General features: G+C 45.0%; 1 protein-coding gene and 1 pseudogene across 2 annotated transcripts in view; both read right to left on the reverse strand.

The window, feature by feature from the left end:
- Positions 1 to 12,683, reverse strand: part of LGMN (legumain) — a 35,140-nt gene extending 22,457 nt beyond the window's left edge. The window contains exons 1-2 of the mRNA XM_081135608.1: positions 12,541 to 12,683; positions 3,157 to 3,323 (exon numbers count right to left, since the gene is read on the reverse strand). Of these exons, the coding sequence (XP_080991734.1) occupies positions 3,157 to 3,309 (153 nt within the window). The 5' untranslated portion in view covers positions 3,310 to 3,323; positions 12,541 to 12,683. The remainder of the gene's footprint in view (positions 1 to 3,156; positions 3,324 to 12,540) is intronic.
- On the reverse strand, positions 9,601 to 12,078 carry LOC308552335 (G-patch domain and KOW motifs-containing protein pseudogene; annotated as a pseudogene). Its single transcript has 2 exons — positions 12,003 to 12,078; positions 9,601 to 10,782 (listed from the first exon to the last, which is right to left on the reverse strand). The product of its transcript is annotated as a G-patch domain and KOW motifs-containing protein pseudogene (transcript).
- Positions 12,684 to 24,064: the final 11,381 nt, after the last annotated feature.

The raw sequence follows: 24,064 nt of genomic DNA on the forward strand, positions 1-24,064 counted from the left end.
CTTTTCTTCGGAGTCCCACTGCCCTACAATGACCTCAAACCCCTCCCCCAACCCCCTTTCTTCTGCTAACAGCTGGCTCTCTTCCCAACTCCTGATATCCTCAAAGTCCTCCTGATGACAATGAACTTCACCTTCAATCTAGTTCAACCCGCCCCCCACTGCCCTTCCCAGGCCTTAGATCTTCCTTCTCCATGTACTCAAATCTCTCTGTCCTGAAAGAAACCCACCTCCAGCCCTTTGCTCCCCGATGACCTAACTTCTTTTTCCCTCCACAAGCCTGCTGAAGGACAGACTGTACAGCGGTCATGATGTGCTGCCTGCACTTCGGGACCTCTCCCTCTCCTCCACTCACAGGTCCGGCTTCCAACCCCGGGAATCTGCTGCCGCCAGCCCTTACCCTCCCCACACTCAGAACGTCACCCATGAATCCCAGCGAAAAACAGGAAACTGAAAAAGCCAATTTGGTAAAGACAAAACATGGTTTAAATAGCCACCATAAAGCACAGAAAAGCACTTAGGGATGATTAAATTGCACCTGGTGTACTAATCTTCCCTTAATGAAAGAAACGTGTGACAGTGCTGTCACAATCCACGGAAAACGTAAGCCTTTATAAAACCGTGAGGGTGAAACTCTGTATAGGTTCCACTGGGGAAGTTCTTTCAAATGCTTTTAATGATTAGCCTCCAAAGTCGAGAAAGCAAATGCTGGCAGCTGGCTAGGAACGGAATCGGGCAGGAGGGATGTGGGCTGAGGCCAGTGATGACTCAGCACACGTATTTCTCTGCACGGCCTCTGTGGCCTCAGCACCATCATCCTCTCTCATTTAGGGACAAGTATTTTGGTCTGGCCACTTCTTTTGCCTTGGTACCCTTTATTCTACTTCAATATTAAGTATTTTAAATGTTGCTTAAACTAGCAACATTTAAGGGGGAGAGGAAGGTTCTCCTGGGCTCAAAGGTTAATTGGACACCTTTACTTAATAATATTTAACAAGTATTTTTTAAAGTTGGTTGTATGAAAACCAGGGTGGCTGATGAATCAGCCTGCTCACTATCAGTGAGCTGTACTGAGTACCTCATCTTTCTGACTCATGGTTCAAAGGGGTGGAGAAGCCTGGGAGCGAGCAGCTGCTCCTCGGGTTGCTTCTCTGGAAATGGGTCAGGCCTGTTGTCAAATATTAATAGGAAAAGGGGTCATTTTGCTATGACAACAAGTTCTTAAGCCGAATTTCCTATTCAGCAAACATACAAAAAATGTCATTCAATAATCATCAATTTTAGAGCCCGTAGGAGTTTATCTATGAAAACCGACACCCTGGGAGGGAAACACACATGCAGAACACTGCCCAGCCATCAGGAACACAGACTCTAGGCCTGCGCTGGCCAATATAGCACCTGCTGGCCACACACGGCCTTGAGCACTTTAAATGCGGCCAGTCTGAAACAAACACACCATAAAAGTAAATGCACACTGGATGTCAATGACTCAGTACAGAATAAAAATGTAAGGTATGTTGTTATCAACTTTTTATACTGATTACAGATGAAGTGATAATAGTTTGGAGAGACTGGGTTAAATAAGACAGTTAATTTCACCTATTTTTTTTTTTTAATGTAGCTACTAGAAAATTCACCATGACACATGTGGCTGTTCTACTGGACAGTGCTGCTCCAGAGCTCACTGGCCTGCGTTTGAATCCAGGCTCGACTACTTGCCACCTGACCCATGCCGGGGGAAGTGCTGACCCTTTCTATGCCTCAGTCCACTCATTCATAAAGAGGGCGTGAGAACCGGAACTACTGCATATTACCCACGACAGAGATTAAACGAGTTCCCTGTGCAAAAGGCTCTTAGAAGACAGTCCAGCACATACTGTGATGGTCTGTGCATCCTGTTTCTGAGAACTGAAAGATGAAATGACTTTTTAAATTACAGCTTTATTGAAGCATAATTCACATACCATAAAAGTCAGTCTTTTAAAATACACAACTCTGTGGTTCCAGTACATTCATAAAGTCATGCAACCAACACCACTGCCTAATTCCAGAATCTTGTCATCATACCCAAAACAGAGCCCATGCACACAGCAGCCGTGCCCCTATCGTCCCCTGCACCTAGATTATGGCAACTACTAACCTACATTCTGTCTACACAGATGTCCCTATTCTGGACGTTCCATATACATGGAACCCTACCCTACGCAGTGCTTTGCAACTGGCTTCTATTTAGCACAATGTTAAGGTTCATCCACGTGGAAGTATCAGTCCTCCATCCATTTTCATGATCACGTAGCATCCCCTTGTATGGATAGGCCACCTTTTGTTTATCCATTCATCAGCTGATGGACATTTGGATTGTTTCTACTTTTTGGCTGTTATGAATAACTGCTGTGATCATCTGAGTACAAGTTTTTGCGAGAACATACCTGTTCATTTCTCTTGGGTGAATACCTAGCAGTGGAATCGCAGGGTCAGATGGTAACTATGTTTCGCCTTTTGAGGAACTGCCAGACTGTTTCCCAAAGTGGCTGCACCATTTTACATTCCCACCAGAAGGCTGCACTTTTCATGTATTTACAGATGTGGATCCTTTTCTCTCTAATTTCTGCCAGGCTGACATGGTAGAATGCCAGGAAAGATGGGAAGGAGGGTGTAAAGGGAGATCAGCTGGGCAGAGGCTCAGAGGGCAGAGGTTTCGTGAGGCTTGACCAGAGCCCTGGGCTTCAGTCCCGTCTGTACCTCAACTTTTGGGTGGCCTCGGGCAAGTCACTTCCTCTCTTTTAGTCTCTGTTATCTATAAAAGGAAGGTGTTGACCAGTGGGTCTCAACTAGGGATATTGGTAAAGGCTGGGGTGGGCGATGCTCCTGGTATCTAGTGGGTAGAGGTCAAATGCTAAAAAAGGATGTTGAAACCCTGGGCTAGACAGAGGTGACTCCATAGGGGCCATTTTGAGGAACTGCCAAACTGCTTTCCAAAACAGATGTACCATTTCATAATCCCCCCAGCAACATGAGGGTTCCTCCACAGCCTCACCAACACATCCCTTCGCCAGCTTAAAAGGAGTGTAAATGGATTTTTAAAATGTCTGTTCCAGTAACGAAGTCCAGGGCTTCCAGAATGCCAGTGCCATAAAGAAAGCGATGTCATTTTCTTACCTGGTGCCTATAATTATACCAGCCATTTGAACCTGCAACGATGACCACCCAGTGCTTGCCTCCGTCCTCAGGATCGTCCTCGGGAACGGCAGCAGTTCCCAGGACCAAGGTGAGCACCACGGCTACTTCCCAAATCATCCTGTGCCTGGGCATTTGACTGCAGAAACCTGGGAAGGGAAAAGCAGAGTCAAGCACGAGAGGAAAGAAGAAAACAGAAACATATTGTTGGCCCCAAAGAAAGTATCATAGTAAGTGGGTCAAATGATAAGACCATTTAGTCATCAGACAGAACACGCTGAGAATAAAAACGTTGGCAGAGCAGAATTTTATTTTTAGCTGCTGCCCCTTTCCCCAGGTGGAGAAGGGGGCTGCCCCATCTCCTAACCTTCACTACAGGTTCAAGCTATGGGTGTGAACCAAACAATATCCAGAAAGCTCTTTGAGCAACCTTTGAAGTTTTTGTCACAACTTTATACAGCAGACAAAATTCATCAACAAAATTCACTGCATTAGAAAATGTCTACCTCATACTATGAACTGTTTGCAAGAAAAGAACATCCATGTAATGTGTGCAAAGAAAAATGTGGGTGGCAGACATAAAAATGTAACAGTAGTTATTACTGAGTGGTAGGTGGAATTAAGGATGACTTTCTTGTTCATATTTGTCTTTTTTTACTACAATTAATGTAGATTATAATAAAGTTGGTCAAAACTCAATGTTCAATATAAACACTGAGTGACAATTTAATAGTTGGTGAGCATGCTAACTGGGTAAGGAAGTCAAGCATTGGCAGCCCAAATTAATGTTGGTATAACACCCAAACCCATTTCCATGTACTCTGTACAACAGGCAGGGCAAGTATTTTAATCCTTGTTTTATAGAAAGAGGAAGCTGGAGTGAGAGAGAAGTAACCTGCCCAGATCCCCGGCCAGTCGGCTCTGGCCAGAGACCGGGAGCCATGCCTTCTAATTTCCTGGTCCAGCCTTTCTGCTGCGTGGTTCTGCACCATGCATTACTCAGAGCAGAACCTATCCTGTATCCTGAGTATGCTATTCTAAAAAACAGCAACAACAAAAAAATGCCTTCCTGCAACAGAAGCCAGGCCTGTCCTTCTGAGATAAGAGGAAAAAGTCTTTGAGATGTAGGGACTCAGAGCAGAGTCTGTGAGGCTGACCTCTGCCTCCGATGTCGTTTGGCAAAACAGTGCTCATTCACTCCTTCATTCACCCACTTGGCCGCCCAGCAGAGCACCGAGCCCACCCGACAATGTGCTGGGTACTAGGAGGGCAGTATGGACAGGACGAGGCCTCTGTCCTCATGGAGCATGCAGCCAGCTAAGACATGAACCACCTTTATGTCTAAAGAACCATCCTCACCACTCTGTGCCTAAACCTGGGCTGAAACCCAAAATGGTGGGTTTTCCCCATACGTGAAGAAACAGGAAGCCCTGAGTCTAGTGAAAGTTTAAAAACCTAAGAGCACCTCAGGCCTGTGCTTCTCCAACTAGACTGTTCACCCAGATCACCTGGGGGTCTTATTAGAATGCAGACTCTGATTTGATAGGCCTGGGGCAGGCCTGAGACTGCATTTTCAACAAGCTCCAGTGACACCCAGGACTAATGTAGCAGGCCTCTTCACTAACCCTGGTGGGCGCCAGTCCACATCTGCCCGGAAGCCCAGCATCCCGACACTGCCCTATCCCCCTGAGGTCTCCTCCCCAGAACTCGATTCCTAATCTATAAATTGAGTTGGTGCCGGATTCATGTTTCTTTAGCTTCACTGCAGGTCCATGGATGGATGAGTCACTACAGCAGGGTGTCCCAGACTTGTTTTAAAGATTATCCTTAAATGGCCAAGTGTTCTGGTTTGATCGGGATTTTTTTAGTGTGGTGGGTAACAGACATCAGGAAACAGAGATGAGGGCAGTGGACTGCCACCAGAACCCCCTGGTCTGTGAATGTGTTCACGCAAACCTGTGAAGCTCTCCCAAGCCCGCTAGAGCTGACTTAGGCTCACTGTGGGGCTCAGAGGTAACAACAGAGGTGCAATTGTACAAACAAAAAAAGAAGCAATGGTGAGGTCAGGCAAGAGAGCGCCAAGAAGCAAAAGCACCCATACCCAGAGCTCCCCAGTAGCCCTCACAGGGAGGTGTGACAGTGACTACTGAGGTGACCCACCCAGCAGCTCTTCCATTCTGAGCTCACCCTTAGTTGCTGGCTGCGATTAAGCCTCCCTGGGAAGCCTTCCCCAGGGTAAGAGTTAGCAAACGTTTTCTATAAAAGGCTGGACAGTCATTATGTCCAGCCTTGCAGGTCATGCCACCTCATCACATCTATTCCACTCTCCTACTGTACCTCAAAAGCCGCCAGAAACGATACATAAACCAATGGACATGGCTATGTTGCAATAAAACCAGCAGTCCCTTTGATCTGCCCTGGGGAGTGAGCATGTGTCCTCTGCCTACATGTCAGGTTCAGCCTGGCTGGTTTTATCATCTTTCATCAACAATCATTAAACAGGCTCCCTGGGTTGCACACCAGTCTCTCCTGAGTCTGGTTCATGTGACTTAATCCCGAAGAGGCTCATTCCTCTGGAGGCACTCGCTGGTGTGTGGCTTCTTCCCTTCATACTTAGGAATAAAAATAAATAAAAGACTAGACTCAAACAGTGGGCCTGACTATGAACAACAGAATGAACACTGGCAGCTAACTGCCTAAATTAGCAAACAACACAACAGCTGCTGAAAAAGCACAGCCAGGTTATTTTTAGAAATTCAAGTTTATCTTTCATTCTTCTACTAATATTCTAGCAAATTACTCCTGCGTGAGGGAAAGTGCCTAATAAATACAGTGATATTTTTACAGTTAACATTTAGCAATGGTTCTCCTCTATCATTTTCTTATAAACAGAGTGTGGGTCCTTGAAATATAATGGCAAGTTAAAAGCCTCACAGTATGACACTGATTGGAAAATGTCACTTAAAAAACACATGTACTAATACCATTTTGGGAGCCTCATATGGGCCTGGGGTGAAGATGAGATGTGAAAGTACTATAATCATTCCATTACCCTCAGCAATGAACATGCTAAAGGCAGCCGGCTTCAGATGGCAAGTTCCTCCTGATCAGTAACATTCTTGACACAGTCACAAGTAATCTTGCAGCAGCATGCCTATTATTTGTTTTAGCAAAGTGAAAAATTCATGAAGGAAAAGCAATGATCCCTGCTAAACTAGCTCTTTATGACTGCTGTTTTCAGTAGCCCCTCCAGCCATCCACCCAACAAACAGGGCCTGAGCACCCACCAGTGTTCACAGGCACCAAAGAGGAAACCAAATGAACAAAACCCTTCACGGAGCTGACATTCTAGTGGGAAGAGACAGACCACTGAAATACATAGGCTGCCGCCTGGCCGGCGAGGCTCAGCAGTTGAGTGTCGATCTAGGATCCAGGAGATCCCGGTTCGATTCCCGTTCAGGGCACATGCCAGGGTTACCAGCTGGATCCCCAGTAGGGGGGTGCAGGAGGAAGCAGATCAACGACTCATCATTGATATTTCTTTCTCTCTCTCTCCCCCTCTCCCTTCCTCTCTCTGAAATCAATAAAGACATGTTAAAAAAAAAAAAAAAATACACAGGTTGTCAGGTGGTGATGAGAACCTGGAAACAATCTAAGGCAGGAGAGAGTGTCCGAGTAGAAGTGCAACGTATTGTTTTCAAAAGGGGAAGATTTTAAGGTGAAGGAGCCCACCTCTACAGCAAAATACTGGAAGCAACATAAACAGTCATCTACAAGGACTGTCTAGTTAAATCATTATGGTACATCCTTATAAGGGGGTACTGTGAAGCCTTTAAAAAGTGTAAGGCAGCCCTCGCTGTTTTGGCTTAGTGGTTAGAGGGTCACCCGTGGACTGAAGGGTCCCAGGTTCGATTCCGACCAAGGCAACAATCGATCTGTCTCTCTCACATTGATGTTTGTTTTTCTCTCTCTCTCTCTCTCTCTCCGAAAAGCAATGGAAAAAAATATCCTCAGGTGAGGATTAAAAAAATAAAATTTCAGTAAAATTTTTTAAAAATTAAAAATACAGATCTTTAAAAAAAAAAAAAAAAAAGCATAAGGCAGATCTCAATGTGCCGAGAGTGGAAAGATCTCCAAGGTGTACTGTTAGGGGATGTGTTTAGTCTGCTAAATACTTGCAGGGAGAAAATGACACAGACAGTTGATCCTCTCACCAGGAAAGAGGAGCAAGTCTCCCCAAGCACAAGGTAGGAGAGTGGGACACCGGTGGCTGTCTGCAATGAGCCGGGCAAGGTGCCAGGCACTTCACACAAACCTCACAGCAACTGTGGGCCAGTCTCATTACAACCTTTAGACTGTGGAGGAAACTGAGGCCCAGAGGTAGAGAAACTTACTGGAAAGTGGCACTGCTGGTAAGTGATACAGATCTAACTCCAAAGACTGCTTTTTCCACTGCATCAACTTGCTTGTCATAAAAGAGTTGTTTATGTGAATGTCTGGGAGGCACTGTAACCACAGATGGGGACACTACACCCCACACCTGGGGCCCAAGCACAGAGCAGGCCTCCGCACTTCCTTCAGCAGGATACCCACAGCGCTCTACACCACCCTAAAGCACTTGTGGGCAATCAAAAAGAAGCTGATCCACACAAAGTCAAGGTCAATGCTCAAGTTTTACAAAAGAATTTCACCAGCGTCCAGGGACGAATCCTCTGCTGTTCCCACTTGCTCCTGTGAGCCTCTTAGGTTCCCAGGCTACCCTAGGTCAGTGATTCAGTTGAAGGGTTCTTCTTGACTTCAAGAAGTGCACCATCAAGTGGGGTTCCACCCATTTGGGAGGCTTGGGGCAGAGTGCCCACCTGAGAGAAATTATCACCAACAATATAAGAAATAAGGCCACAGTCACATGACCATCTATATAGCAGAGTCAAGTTCAAACCCAGGTCTGTCACCAAACCCACACCTTAAACCACCATCAGCTGTGACCTCGGTCAGACCTGATTTGCTACTGGCTCTGGGTGAGAATCAGTGAACCATCAAACCCAAGCTAGACAATGGTATCTGAAAAGAGGCTTCCAACCCTGAAGGTCTTTCATCCTACTCTCTGCTCTCTGGAAGTTTACAATAAAATCATCATGAAAGTAGTACCTAGCTGACAACATGCAAGAGAAACAAGAACATGTGACAAGAACCTTCTCCTTGACCAAACTTGAGTCAAACTCCTCCGAGCCCTCTTCCCGACTAAGCCCCTCTCACCCTGCCCTTAAGTCCCAGCTGTCCCTGCTGTATTTGGAGTTAAACTCAGTTCTATACCAGTCTCTCTCCCCACGGAAATAGCTGAAATACAGTAAAAACCCATCTTGCTGTTTTTAACAAGTGTCCAGTGCAATTTCTCTTTAACACAGGACTCATAACTACTAACTTATTGGAGATCCAAGGACCACTCTGGGCCTTAAGTATCCATCTGTGAAATGAGATGGTAGAACTAAATTATTAAGAGACTGTTCAGTTCTCAAATCCTTTGATATCCTGTTTAAAGAGTAGGATTAAAATACAACTAGATATTATCTCAACTCTCAAATAAAAAATGTATTTTGTTTATGTTAATTTTTTTCCCTATAGGGAATATTTCTGATTCAGTGGGAAATTAGATTCTAGATTAGAGCATATCCTTCTAGGGTACCTAATATCTAAAAATTCTTCAGGATTTTTTTTACAATTCTGTAATCTGTAAATAACAATGCAAATAATTCTTGTCCAAAGACATTCAAATTAATTCTATCAGGTAGAAGACAGACTGACTTCCCCCCCTGCAGAAATAAGCCAGTTTTGCCCCCATTTGCATATCCATCTCACTATTTCTGACCTACAAATGTGCCTGTACTTTGGAATGTCCTTTGAACTGGTTGTAACCTCACTAAGTTTCCTCATTAACGAGTTAAATATAATCTTCAACACTTGCTCATTTTTATATCTGTATAGTGATGACTTTACCTTTGTTTAAAAAAATTCTTTCACTGAGCCAAACCCGGTAAGGCTACCATCTCTTAGTAGTTTCAAATATTATCATTTCTTTTCTTTTTTTGAAATGGTTTTTATTTTATACTAACTGCCAGTAAATACTAGGTTTGTTTCTAGCCTCCCTTCTGGTCTACCCATTTTGTGTCATCCCTGTCCTAGGGCTGCACTGCAAGTGCAGGACAGAACAATAACTTCCCCACGTTCCAAAGGCAGACTTTTCACTGTACAGAACTGGTAACTGCCTGGGGAATGGTGTGGGTCCATGGGTCAGTCTTTGTCTAAGTCACAGGGACCCATGTACTGGCAGATAGCACCACAGTGAAGCTCAACCAGCCGATTCTCTCTCTGCAGGTGTACCACAGCCCGGCTCTGCTCTCCGTCCCAGCCCAGCAGATGGCCCACCCTTCAAGACTGTGGCCCCAGCATGACCATCACCCGATTGCCCTGGATCCTGAGGATGAGGCTCTCCAGCATGTCTCCCCTGATGCCTTCCAGAACCTGGCCTTCATCTGTCTGACATACACAAGTATCTGAGATCTTCAATCATCATGCTGGTGGTGTAATACTGGCCGCCCTTGTGCTATTTGTCCACAAACCACATACACAGGTCCCTGTGCAACCAGTGCTGACTCCGAGAGGCTGCTTTCTCCTTCTTAGATATAGGCTCATCTTGTCCAGCTGGAAGGTGTTTCCTCTTCCTCTCTTCTGCTCCCCACTAGGTGGGGAGGTCTTGATCCTGGAAGGCGGTCCACCACAAGGCTGTTCCATTCTGTTGCCCTGGAGAAGTTTTGCTCACCTGGCTGAGATCCAAGTTCTTGTGAAATTCCTGCTGGGAAGCAAGTTGTAGGCAGTACTCACTAACAGTCACCATGTGGCTCCCCGTGGGTAACACTGTCAGGATTGAGGCCTTGCACCTTCCAATAGAAAGAAGCACCACAGCTCCTCCAGGCACCAGTCCTTGAGGCTGGCCTTCTTGATCCTTCTGTTGCTCCTCACCTGGCCTCAGCAAGCAGAGGGGCCGGTGGGGGCCAGGGCCTGGACTGTAGTCAGGTTGGTGCCCAGCCCTAACCCTTTAGGCCTCAGTGAGTTGACACAGCGAATCAATCACTTGATCCAAGGTAAAGCCGAGGCCCTGGCCAGGTTTCCAGCCCATGCCCTGCGACATGGCCAGCCCATAGGCCTTCACAGGGACTGCCTCATAATGGGGCTCCTTGGGTACTATGTCAGCCTAGGACTCGATGTCTGTCCCTTCCTCACTGGGTATGCATCCGTCCTGGGTCATGGGGATAGTAAGCATGGGGTCGACATCTTCATTCTTTCCCCTCCAGGGACTTCTTGGATTCCTCAGTGAGCTCCTTCCCAGCCTGGGGCAGCACCCCATCCACCACAGCCTCAGGACCTGTGGACAGGCCAGGGGCCTGGGTTGGTGGCTGCTTTCTAGGGCCATTCTGGGGGTGATGAGTTCCCTGGGGGTTTCTGAGGGATTAACACTCTGCAATTTCCTCCCTTCCAAGATCTTCAAGAAACCCGTCTCTTCTGGAGCCACACCCGAGCTATCTCCTGGGTCTGCCAGGCATCTCTGGCACCCTGCAAATGAAGCTGTACAAAACTGGGGCAGTAGACAGTCCCGCCAGCAGCAAAACGCCCTCTTCGTGTCTGCCATCTTGCCTCTCTTCAAACCTTATTATTTCTAATCTGATGGATATAAAGTGTTCTACTTATGGGTTTAATTTGCATTTCCTAGATTATAAGATCTTATATGTTTAATCATTCTGTTTCCAATACCTTTGATACATGTGACAATTTCCCCATCAAAAACTGAAATTCAATTACAATCTACAAAGCAACTTCTGGAGCTAAACTAAAAATGCTGGGCATTTCCTTAATATAGTCATAGGTTGAAAAATCCAAGAGACAGAGTTTTCATCAATATATTTTTACTGTACAATACAGGATATGGTGTATTCCACTTCTGTACCAGTTCACAACTCTTCTCCTCTCCAGTCCCTTCCCACTGCAACTTTCTTTAAAACCCTCAGCAATTCTCCTGGGAATTACTGCAATGAGCTCCCTAGTGTGGCTGCCCGCTGTCCAACGCTTTTCTACATTACAGAGTATCTAAGACACACATGTATTCAATTCAGCTTTCAGGCTAAAATCCAAATCTCTTACAGCTGTACAGGAGGCCGTCCGAGATGTCTCTCTCTATACTCATGGTTCATGAAATCCAACCCCAATGAAATCCTTTGCTCCATCAGGCTCTAGGATTCCACCTCCAAAATCGGTGCTCTTTCCAGGCCTTCACCACGCTGTTCTCCAGGTAGACCGTTTTCTCCCCCTTCCTCTCACGAGCTCCCGCCCATCCCTCAAACTCCATTCAAGCATTCCCTTCTCGGCCAAGTTCTGCTTCCCATGGGGTTAGCGCTGCCCCTGTGCAAACCTGTACCCTCGCCCCTGGAACGCTGGAACGGTTCCCTGCAGACTGCCTCCCCTTTACAAAACAATCCTAGCTCAAAAAGCTCCGTAAGGCTCAACAAATGTTTGCTAACGAACGCAGCCCTCCAGTAAAGAAAGTTGGGCTACTCCGCTGACTACACACCACAGGGGAAGTCCCAAACCCTGGACATTCGTTTTCAACCATAAAAAGAAATACCTGACACAAAGTTCCTTCTTCTGGCCCCCCGATTCTACAATTCCCACCACGGAATAACCCATGTAGGTATAACCTCAGCTCTGTCAGGGGCAGGAGGCCAGATCCAGCTAACTTTCACTTCCGTGGCTGATGTGAATCACCCTCCAATTCCCACCAGCTCGGGCCTCGGAGAACGAGCGCTTCCCGGACTCCTCGGGAGGAATGTTCCCCCGGGCGTCGGGCGTCTCCATGGCCGTCCTTCACAGCCCCTTCCTTCCTTTGGGCTACGGAGAGCCGGCTGGAAAAGGGTGCAAGGCGCCATCCTCCACATCCACGGCACCGACAGCCTGACCTGGTCCTGGGTGGTCACGGTCGGAACCGAGCCCCAGACCGCGCCGGCCCTCGGCAAACGCCCGCTCCTCTCGCGCCCGCTCCTCCCGGCTCCGGGAGGTGGGGCCTGGGCCGCCAGCCGGAGCCCGCACCGCAGAGCCCGCCACGCCCATGCCCGCCGCCCTACTCCCACCCCCACCCCCACCCCCACGGGATGGCGGGCTGAGGTTGCAGGGTTTTCCCTAAGGATTAGTCGGTTCCAGAAATTCTCCATCGCAGGGCGAAAAACGATTACTAAGAAAGGGCCGCGGGGAGGGCCTGATAATCCCGGCCGTGAGGCCAACAGCCTGGTGAAGACGAGCGGCCCAGGCCCCAGACGTTACCTGCGGCGGTAGACCGCGGCGGCGACGGCGGTGGCGACGGCGACGGCAGGACCGTGGGAACCCCTCGCGGCGCGCAGCCTCAGAAGAGCCACCTCCCGGCGTTCGCCCTGCAGTGATTGCAGCGCCGGGCCCCCGTTCTCCCTTTAGAGGGCCGACTGCGCCGCGCTGATAGGTCCAGTTTCGGGGCGGGGCGTCTGTGAGAGCCAATGGGAGGTGGGGACGAGGTCGGTGAGCTAGAGCGACTACAAGTCCCAGCGTGCACCGGGCTTCGGAGTCCCTGGGTCCCCGAGCCCTAGAAGCCAGGGTGGGAAGTCCAGGGGTTTGGGGGAACCAGAGGCTTAGTAATTCCAGAAGTGTTCACCACAGGCTCGAAAACAGCGCGCAGAGCAGTCTAACCCATTGCTTTCTACCCTTGTCCGCACATCGGAATAACCTAGGGAAGCTTCGAATATACTGCTGGCCGCGACCCAGTCGCCCGAGACACTGTGAGTTCAGTGGCCTGTGTGTGGCCTGGGTTTTGGAATCATTAAAGGTCCTCCATGCCCTAGCCGGTGAGACTCCGTGGTTAGAGTGCTGACCTGTGGACTGAAGGGTCCTGGGTTCCATTCTGGCCAAGGGCACGTGCTTCCGTTGCAGGCTCAATTGGGCCGCATGGGGGAGGCAACCCGTCCATGTGTCTCTCGCACATGGATGTTCCTCTCTCTCCCCCCCTCCCCCTTCCACTCTCTGAAAAACAATGGAAAAACTATCCTAGTTGAGGATTAACAACAACAAAAAAGAATGTGGCAGATAACTGTGGTCACCAGATAAAAGCATGGAGGAGCCATTTCATATTCAAAGTCTAATGTTGGGAGATTATGTGAGAGATCAAGGTTATGGAGGTGAGGCACGGAGGGAGACACGAGTCCTGTGCTGAGTGTGCCTGCGTGGGTGGAGAGGTGGTGCTGTAACAGAACCCAGGTTCCGCTGCCTGCTGCAACAGTCCAAACTTGTGAGACAGGTGCTGGTGAAACAGAGGTTTGTTCCAGCGCCAGCATCTTGAGGATGTGGGGGAACTCCTGTCCTCAAAAACCCATCTTAATATCTCAGTGCAGGCAGAGGTTTTCATAAGGATGGAGAAGGAACGCAGAGCAAAGAGATCAGGGGGAGGAGCTGTGGACATGCTGCCTGGCCCGGGGAGTAAAGGGAGAGTCTCAGCTCCCAGGCCTCTCCTGGCTGGGCACAGTTCCTCACAGCCAAGGGCAGAGTGGGAACCAACCTGAGAAGGGTGCAGAGTGAGCAATGAGCAGCCAACACCACTGCAGGCCCAGAGAAGGGGACCTGGCCAGGGCAGCAAGACCATCCACAACATTGGAATCATCACAACTTATGCATGATACTAAAGTCAGGTATATTTGATAGTTTGGGGTTGTACTACCGTTTGTTTACTTATTTTTTTTTTTAAAGTTATTGATTGATTTTTAGAGAGAGAGGGAGAGAGAAAGAGAGAAACATCCATTTGTTGTTCTACTTATTTATGCATTAATTGGTTGACTTTTTTTTTTTTAATTCTCACCCAAGGATATTTTTCCATTGCTTTTCAGACAGAGTGGAAGGGAGGGACAGAAACACTGATGTGAGAGAGACACATTGATTGATTGCCTCCTGCACGCATCCCGACCAGGGCAGGAGACAACCCTGCAACTGAGGTACATGCCCTTGGCCGGAATCAAACCCAGGAACCTTCAATCCACAGGTCGACACTCTAACCACTGAGCCAAACTGGCTAGGGTGGTTGATTCTTATATGTATCTTGACCAGGGATCAAACCTGCAACTTGGGGGTATGGGGATGACACTCTAACCAACTGAGCTACCTAGCCAGGGCTATATACTTTAAATAGACTATATTTTCTAAAGCAGTTTTAGGTTCACAGCAAAATTGAGCAGAAAGTACAGAGATTTCCCATATACCAACACCCCACACTGCAACCCACATGCACACAGCCTCAACATCTTGCACCAGAGTGGTGCATTTATTATAATCAATGAGCCTACATTGACACACCATCATCACCCAAAGTCCATAGTTTTCATTAGGGTTCACTCTTGGTATTATACATTCTATGGGCTTGGAAAACGTATAATGACATGTATCCATCATTAAGTATCATACAGAGTGGTTTCACTGCCCCCAAAATTCTATGCACTCCACCTATTCCTCCCTTCCTCCCCTGCCCAGCCCCTGGCAACCACTGACCTTTTTACTGTCTCCATAGTTTTGCCTTTTCCAGAAAGTCATATAACTGTAGTTGGAATCCTACAGTATGTACCCCTTTCAGATTGGCTTCTTTCACTTAGTAATATGCATTTAACTTTCTCCCATGTCTTTCATGACTTGATAGTTCATGTCTTTTTTGCCCTGAATAATATTCCACTGTCTGGATGTACTGCAGTTTATTTAGCGAACCATCTACTGAAGGGCATCTTGGTTGTTTCCAAGTTTGGGCAATTATGAATAAAGCTGCTACAAACATCCATGTACAGATTTTTTTAAAATATATATATCTTTTATTGATTTCAGGGAGAGGGAAGGAGAGAGATAGAAACATCAATGATGAGAAAGTCATCATTGATCGGCTGCCTCCTGCACGCCCCCAACTGGGGATCGAGCCCGCAACCCTGGGCATGTGCCCTGACCAGGAATGGAACCATGATCTCCTGGATCATAGCCACGCCCAGCTGGGCCATGTACAGATTTTGTATGGACGTAGTTTTCAATTCACTTGGGTAAATACCAAGGAGCACAGTTGCTGTATCATATGGTAAAAATATGTTTAGTTTTGTAAGAAACTGCCAAACTATCTTCCAAAGTGGTTATAACTATACCATTTTGCATCCTCTCGAGCAATGAATGAGAGTTCTTATTCTACATCCTTACCAGCAGCTGGTGTCTCAGTGTTTGAGGTTTTTACCATTCTAATAGTTATGTAGTGGTATCTCATTGTTGTTTTAATTTGCCATTTCCCAATGACATTTGACATTGGACATCTTTTCATACATTTACTCGCCATCTCTGTATCTTCTTGGATGAGATGTCTGTTCAGGTCTTTTGCCCACTTTTTAATTGGGTTTTTCACTTTATTATTTTTGATTTTTAAGAGTTCTTGGTATATTTTGGATAATAGTTGTTTTTTTAATCAGATCTGTCCGTTGCAAATATTTTTCCCAGTCTGTGGCTTGTCTTCTCATTCTCCTGATTTATTTATATTTTTAAAAAGTGTTTTACTCAACATGGATGAAACTTGAAAACATTATGATAAGTGAAAGGCATTATTACAAAGGTCACATTTGTATCACCCCATTTATATGAACTGTCCATGAGGCAAACCCATAAGAAAGTAGATTAGTGGTTGCCAGGGACTGAGACAGAAGAGAGAACAACTGCTGCCAGGTGCAGAGAGCTTCTTTCAGAGGATGATGGAAATCTCCTAAAATTATCGAGTGCTGATGGGTGCACAACAGTGAATATACTAAAAAGCACTCAACTGCACACTTTAAAAGAGTGAATTTTATGTTATAAGAATTATATCTCAATAAAGTTGTTTTTCAATACTTTGTACTATAGAGGGAAGAAGTATAAAAATTTTAGTTGAACGTTTTCTGTAGACGTTTTATTTTTTTTATATATTTTTAAATATATATTTATTGATTTCAGAGAGAGAAAGGGAGAGGGAGAGAGAGAGAAACACCAATGATGAGAGAGTCATTGATCGGCTGCCTTCTGCATGCCCCTGACTAGGGATCGAGCCCACAACCCAGGCATGTGCCCTGACCGGGAATCGAACCCTGATCGCCTGGATCCTAAGTCAGTGCTCAACCACTGAGCCACGCCTGGCTGGCTCTGTAGACGTTTTAAATAAAAAGCTGGGTTTGGGCTCAGAACATGATATAGTTACATGATTTCTATACTTACATAACTTCATCATCATTCTTCCTCGTAACTCGAAAGCTGCCTCAATCGTTTCTGGAGCAAGACCGGGTGTAAATAAATAGATCAAGACAGAAATGCCTAATTAATCTTTGCATTCCCCAAGTTCCTCGACCCTTGGGGATCTAGGCATTTTAACATGGTATATTTTCAGCAGCAAAAGTGAACCAAGAATGTGACATTGGAGTCTACCCCCAGGGCTACAAGTCACATGTCCCACTGCTGAATCTTGGGGAAGAACCATTAGTTGCCAACACAGTCAACATCTTCTTTAGGCCAGTAAGCACGTCTTAGTCACTTGGCAAATGCACTTCGTAGACTTTGACTGTCACGTGAAGGCGTGGGCAGGTCAAAGTCAGATGACTTATCCAGATTAACTCAGCTCAATGGAACTAAGCATTTCCCCTAGAACTGTGTCCTGAGTGAAGCCTCTTGACATTTTCACCTGCCCAGAATGTCATACCTTATTGTGCACTGATAGGAAGGAAGAGTTCTTAGTTTCCTGGAATCAGAAAGCACCTTGGAGGTGGCAGTGAGAATGGAGACAGGATGAACTACCCAGAATGTCCACTTTTCCTCATCTTGAAAATGAGAGGGTTGAACTCAATAGTCCCTAAGACCTTTTCCCAGCTGAACAGATCAGCTAGTCTACAGTTTCCAAACTCTTGGACTTCACAGATCAGTAGAGTTTTCACAAACTTTCAAGAACTGACACAGGATATTTACTTTTTACTCTCCAGAGAATGATTTTTTAAAATTACCATTACTGCCATTTTCTATCCCATGATTTCTAGAAGAAAAGGAGATATTAACTGGAAAAAAAATAGTAGGAAGTAAATCATCTCAGAATAAAAGATAGTCCTTGTTAAGGAAAGGGGTCGGCAACTTTACTTCAACATAAGCACTGTGCAGTGGTTCTGTCTTCCTCATTTTCAAATGCAGCTTTATTGAGATACAATCTATATATCATACAATTCATTCATGTTAAGTAATCAATTCAATGATTTACAGTAAATGTACAGAATAGAGCAACCATCCCCACAATCTAATTTTAGAACATTTCCACCAACCCCAAAAGATCTTTTCTACCCATTTTCAATCACTACCGGTTTCCACCCATCAGGTCCAGGCAACCACGAACCTACTGTCTGTCTCTATAGATTTGCCTTTCTGGACAGTTCATATAATGTAATCATGCATTATGGGCTTTTTGTGTCTGGCTTATTTCATTTAGCATAATATTTTAAGGGTTATCCATATTGTAGAATGTATCGGTACTTCATTGTTTTTATGGTTCAGTAATATTTTATTGTTAGGATATATCATGTTTTATTTATACATTGTTGATGGAGGTAATCAAGATGACATGAACACCAGTTGACCCTCGAGCTGGACCTGGCAATCAAAGCTTCCTCACCTCCTCTCTGTCCTTAAGACCAGGTTTCCCCTAGAGCTCAAGTTAAAGATTTCAAAAAAACCCCTGCCTTGAGAATTATCTTCAAGAAAAGGGTGTTGCCCAAGTGCTTAGCTGAAGAAGACCCTGGAGCTCCACCAAAATGCTCTTGACAGATCTGGTTCCCTCCATCACGTCTTGCTCAGTAATCACTGCTTAATATATTAACAATGATCCACTATATTGTAAGCCCTTAGCAAATATTGGCTGAATACCAAATGAATGCATGAGAGTTGACCAAAGAGCCCTCTGGTTTCAACTTCTGGTAACCGTCTTTCTAGATTTGCTGAAGTCCCTTTCTGACTTTGGATGTAGAATTTGAGAACTGTAATAACTTTGCAAATAAAGAAATTGAGATACTGAAGGCAACATGACTTCTGAATCATACAGAAAGTTAGCCACAAAGCAGAACTTGAACACAGCTCATCTATTTCCAGCCCAGATGTGTCTCTAGATGTTGCTACAGGTGAGAGTCTAAGACTTTGGGCTGAGTCTGTGCTGATCTCAGGTCATACCCTGAAAATCACTTGTTGAATCAAGTTCCTGGTATCACCTTGTTTCATTTTCTTATACCTCCTCTCCCAAATAAAACTTCTTTTTAAATTTTCAGGTTCAGTAAATCAAAGAAACACTATCAGTATTATCTCTTGTCACATATTCTATCTTCAGCCCCCAATGAGCATGAAAAGGCCTTGGCAAAAGCCACTATTATCTTTGGTTGATATCCTGGAACCCATAACTTCCCCAAATCAGGGCTGACTTGCATAGTGAGGCTGTCTTGTGACGTTCAGGAAAACACACAGACAATAACTAATGTATTTTCAAAAGTAAAAATAGTTAACATGAGAAAAAGAGTTCTTCTTTTTCATTCTTTCTCTACAACAGAACACTTGGTTAAAAGCAAGATTGCTGACTGAGGAAATAAAGAAATCAAAACAGGAAGTAGTAAATGGCTAACAAAGCATTGTATTCAATAAAAGGCTCCCTAGCAACTTCATGATTTCATAAATGAGTAGACAGGCCCTGAATCAATGAAAAGTTATGCAGAGTGTATGAATAAATCCAATACTCATCCTCTTAGGGATGCTTTATGCTATTAAACTTTCAGGGCCTCTTTCTTCCCATGACATCATTCAGGGAAGGAGCTCTGGTGTCTTCTTCATAATATTCCTACCCTTGAAAAAAATGCTTTTATGTTATTTAAAAAAAAAAAAAATCCTTTACCCAAGTTCCCTAAAAGATCTCCTGTTTCAGGCACTGTGGCAGTGCCTGGATCATTTGCCAAAATTTTAAATATTTTATTTCTTTTTCTTGTTTTATTATATTGGCTGAGACTTTTATTACAGTGTTGAATAGAAGTGGGAATTCTGGCTTTTTTAGATATAATTTACTTTGCTATTATGAAATGTTTCAAGCATAAGACTACAGAATAGCAAATGCCCATATGCCCACCATCCAGCTTTATCATATTTGCTTCAGACCCTTAAAAAACTTATATATGAAGGCCCCTCTGTCCCTGTATCCACGCATAAGTAACTACTGTTATAAGCTAATGTTTATTATCACTGTGAATTTTTATACTCTCAATATGCAATTATGCATCTGTAAAAGTTACATAGTACAATGAAAAGAATGGAGGACATTTTCACTTATTACTAAGTGAAAGAAGCCAATTTGAAAAGGCTGGATACCGTAGGACTCCAACTACGTTACAGTCTAAAAAAGGAAAACTATGGAGACAGTAAAAAGATCAGTGGTTGCCACAAGTGAAGATAAGGAGGTGACTAAGCAGAGTACAGAGGATTTTAGGGCAGTAAAAATACTCTGTGTGTGACATTGTAATGATAGATATGTGTCATTGTACTTTTGCCTAAACTCATAGAATGTACCACACCAAGAGTGAGCCCTACGTGAACTATGGACTTTGGGTGATTATAACCTGTCAATGTAGGTTCATCCTTGGTTAAAAAAAAAAAAAATCCAGATTACTGCAGCTCATCAGCAGGCCTCATGAGAGAAACTGAACCAGAACTGCCCAGGCAAACTGCTCCCAAATCCCTGTGAGAGATAAATATGTGAACATAATATTGTTTAAGCCACTAAGTTTTGGGATAATTCATTATGCAGCAATAGATGACTAATACAGAGACTGGTACCTGGAAATAGGTGCTGCCCTAACAAAGACCTAAAAATGTGGGATCAGGCAGAGGTGGAAACTGGAAGGACTCCCCCCCCACAAATTATAAGAGAAAATTTATTTAGAAAATTACCGAGGTAATAGAAAAGTAACTACAAATTAACATCCCAATTAAGCGATTAAAAAGACTATGCATTCTATTTGTTTTAAGACTGCAGCAGCCTTCTGGTGTCTTAAGAGTGTGTAAATAAAATCGTGTGTTATTCTTTCTTATCTAGCCTCTTTTTTTACAGCTTAAAAGAGGTCTGTTTGGGGGAGAAGGGAGTGCCCAGCAACAGCTGTGAAAATCCACAGGTGTCCGTGGCAAAACTATAAATTCAGAAGAAAGGGGAAGAGGAAACTTTGGGAAGTGACAATCCCTCAGCACTCCCCCACCCTTTTCTTTACTCCTGGGAGAGATGGATTGTCCACACCCCTCCCTCTGGTCACATTGTTCTGTTTTCACTCTCCTTTTTGATAAAAACCCCAGCCTGGCCTGGCCCCTGTGGCTCAGCGGTTGAGCATCAACCTAGGATCCAGGGGATCAAGGTTATTCCCAATCAGGGCACATGCCTGGGTCGCCGGCTCGATCCTCAGGCGGGGGCGTGCAGGAGGCAGCCAATCAATGACTCTCTCGTCACTGATGTTTCTATCTCTCTCTGTCCCGAAATCAATAAAGATATATTTAAAAACAACAACAACAAAAACCCAGCCTGCACTGAGAGGGGAAGATGGGTCTTTGAGGACTGGGAAAAGCGCCCCATCTTCTTGAGATGCCAGCACTCCAATAAACCTCTTTCCTCTTACCAGCACCTGTCTCAGGAGCTTGGCTTGAGTTGCAGCAGGCCGCAGGATCCGGGTTCAGTTACAGGGTGAGCCAGGTGGGCTGCAGAGGCTCAGCAAAAGAAAGGCCCTTGGTGCTTAGGAGAAAGAAAGGCAAAAGTAACAGGCCTGTGGGGGAACAAGAGGTGGAAGGGAAAGGCACCGTGTGCTGCCAAAAGAGAGAGCGTGCAGAGACTGGAAGGACTTTGAGGAGTGTGTTAACAGAAGCCCGAAGGGTCTCCAGGAGGTAAAAGAAGCCTAAGGGAGGCTGACCATGAAAGTTTAAAGGAAAGTGAAAAAACCATCAGAAACAGGAAGAAAAGAGATTCTTAATATTTAATGGCAAAAAGTTTTACCACACTGTCATCCATAGTAACCTGGAAAGTAGAAAATCTACCTAATTATCTGGGTATCCAAAGGAGATTTTTTGTTTTGTTTTAATCCTCACATGAGGATATTTTTTTCATTGCTTTTCAGAGAGAGTGGAAGAGAGAGAGAGAGAAACATCGATGTGAGAGAGACACATCCATTGGCTGCCTCCCACTCGTGCCCCAATCGGGGCTGGGGATCGAGCCTGCAACCGAGGTACGTGCCCTTGGCCAGAATCAAACCTGGGACCCTTTAGTCCTCGGGCCAAACCAGCTAAGGCAAGAAGATTTTTTTTAGGCAGAGCTTTGAATGTGTTACCTGGCTGCTCCTTGCAGACTACAGTAAAATGCAAGAGGAAAGAGATAAGCTAAAAATATGACTCTAAAACATAAAGTTGTCAGAACTTGACAGATTTGAAAATTCCTAGACTCTCTAGATAGCAATCAATGTTAAAATTTAGAAACATCTTTGGGACAAAAATCAGAGCGCAAGTTAAGAAAACATGCTTTAGCCCTGGCCAGGGTGGCTCAGTTTGGTCGAGCATCACCCCATGCACTGGAAGGTCGCCTGTTCAATTCCCAGTCAGGCACATGCTAGGGCTTCAGGCGCGATCCCCAATAGTGGGCAATGGGAGGCAGCTGATCTATCGATGTTTCTCTTTCACATCGATGTTTCAGCAGCTTTCCACGGGTGTCCTTTCAGTGTCAGGGTCTCCACTGATTGATTGATTGGTGCCAAGGTAGGGGGTCATTATTCAATGCAGCTGGTCCTGAGGTCAGCCATGGCTTAGCTTGTCTGCTTTTGCTGTTTTTCTGGGCCTGGAGGTGAAATACAACTGAGGTCTAAATGTCATCTCTAGGGAGGAAAGGTCAGGGGGTCTAAACCACATGACCACCGATACGCTAGGGTAGAAAAGGTTACCCTGGGGGTGAGGTCCTATCCTACTGTAGTCCATTGCTAGGCACCCAGAGTTTTCCACCCTGGTGACCTTCTGTACCTGGCCCATCGTCCTTGCTTTGCTTATGTCTGTCTAAGTGCCTACCACAGTTCCACTTAGTTATGCAGTCATTGGTTAGATTCTTGTATGTGCCCTGACTGGGGATTGAACCTACAACCTTGGGATATGGGGACGATGCTCTAGCCAACTGAGTTACCCGGCCAGGACTCTCCTATGTTTTCTTGTAGAACCTTTATTATTTTACACTTCAGATTCTGATCTGTATAATCTTTTTAAAATTAATTTTATGTATAACATAAAGGGTGTCTTAGTCCATTTGGGCTATTATAACAAAAATACCGTGGACTGGATAGCTTCTAAACAACAGAAATTTATTTCTCACAGTTTTGGAGGCTGGGAAGTTGAAGATTAAGGCATAGGCAGATCCAGTGTCTGATGCGGGTCCAATGCTTGTTCATAGATGGTCATTTTCTCAGTGTAACCTCACAAGGCAGAAAGGGTGAGGGAGCCTTCTGGGGTCTTTTTAATAAGGGTGTTAATCCCATTTATGAGGGTTCCACCCTCATGACCTATCTCAGGAGTTCACCCCCAAAGGCCCCAACTCCAAAAACTACCACATTGCTGATCAGCATTTCAACATATGACTTTTGGGGGGATACAAACATCCAGTCTACAGCAAGTGGTTAAAATTTATTTTTCCCCCATGTGGCTATCAAACTCAGCCAGGGGTTTGTACATTTTAAATTATGATATACATTTATATGTTGCCCCTCACAGAGGTTGTATCAATTTACATTTCTACCAGTAATATGTAAGAACTTCTATTTCTCCACAGTCTTGTCAACATATGGTGAGTGTATTTTTATTTTGTTTTGTTTTTTTTTAATTAAGCATTGTGCTGTGGCCAAAACAAAAATAATTAATTGAGGTTGCAAACATGATCTCTAATTCTAGTTCAATATCTTCATTTCATAAATGAATCCTGGGAAGTGGAGTGGTTTGCTCAAGTTCACACAACTAGACACTAGAGAACCACAATCAGAACCAAGGTATATACTAGTTCATTACAGTCTTCCTTTTCTTTTTTTCTGATAAAATTGAAGGTCAGAGAGATTAACTCACTTGAAACTAATTGACAGCCAAATAAGAACCCAGGTCATCTGATTTCTGCCTCTTTACCATGCTAATTCAATTCACTGGGCATTCTTTTTCTTTTTTTTTTATGTTTTTATTGATTTCAGAGAGAGGAAAGCAGATGGAGAGATAGAAACATCAATGATGAGCGAGGGAATCATTGATCGGCTGCCTCCTGGACGCCCCCTACTGGGGATTGAGCCCAAAACTCCGGCATGTGCCCTGACCAGGAATCTAACCTCCATCTCCTGATCTGTGGGTTGACACTCAACAGCTGAGTCACAACCCCAGCCAGGAACAGTGGACATTCTTATTCATTCATTACTTCAACTTCTTTCATTTTCACCCCTTCAGGGGTTAAACATTGTTTCTGGAGTCACACTGACCGAGGTTTGAATCCCAGATGTACAACTTACTCCTTGTGTGACCTGGGCAAGTAACTAGACCTCTCTGAAGCTCACTGCCTTCCTCTGTAAAATGGAGCACATATTAATCAGATTTCATCAGATAAGGCTGTTTAAGAAATAATCTCAAATCTCAGTAGCATCTAAAAGCAAAGGTTTATTTTTCACCCATGTGACATGTTAGATGTGGGCTGCTTCACATCTCTTTTTCCTCCCAGGACCCAGAGGGAGGGAGAGAG

Source organism: Miniopterus schreibersii (assembly GCF_964146895.1).
Source record: "Miniopterus schreibersii genome assembly, chromosome: 1".
Classification (NCBI taxonomy): Eukaryota; Metazoa; Chordata; class Mammalia; order Chiroptera; family Miniopteridae; genus Miniopterus; species Miniopterus schreibersii.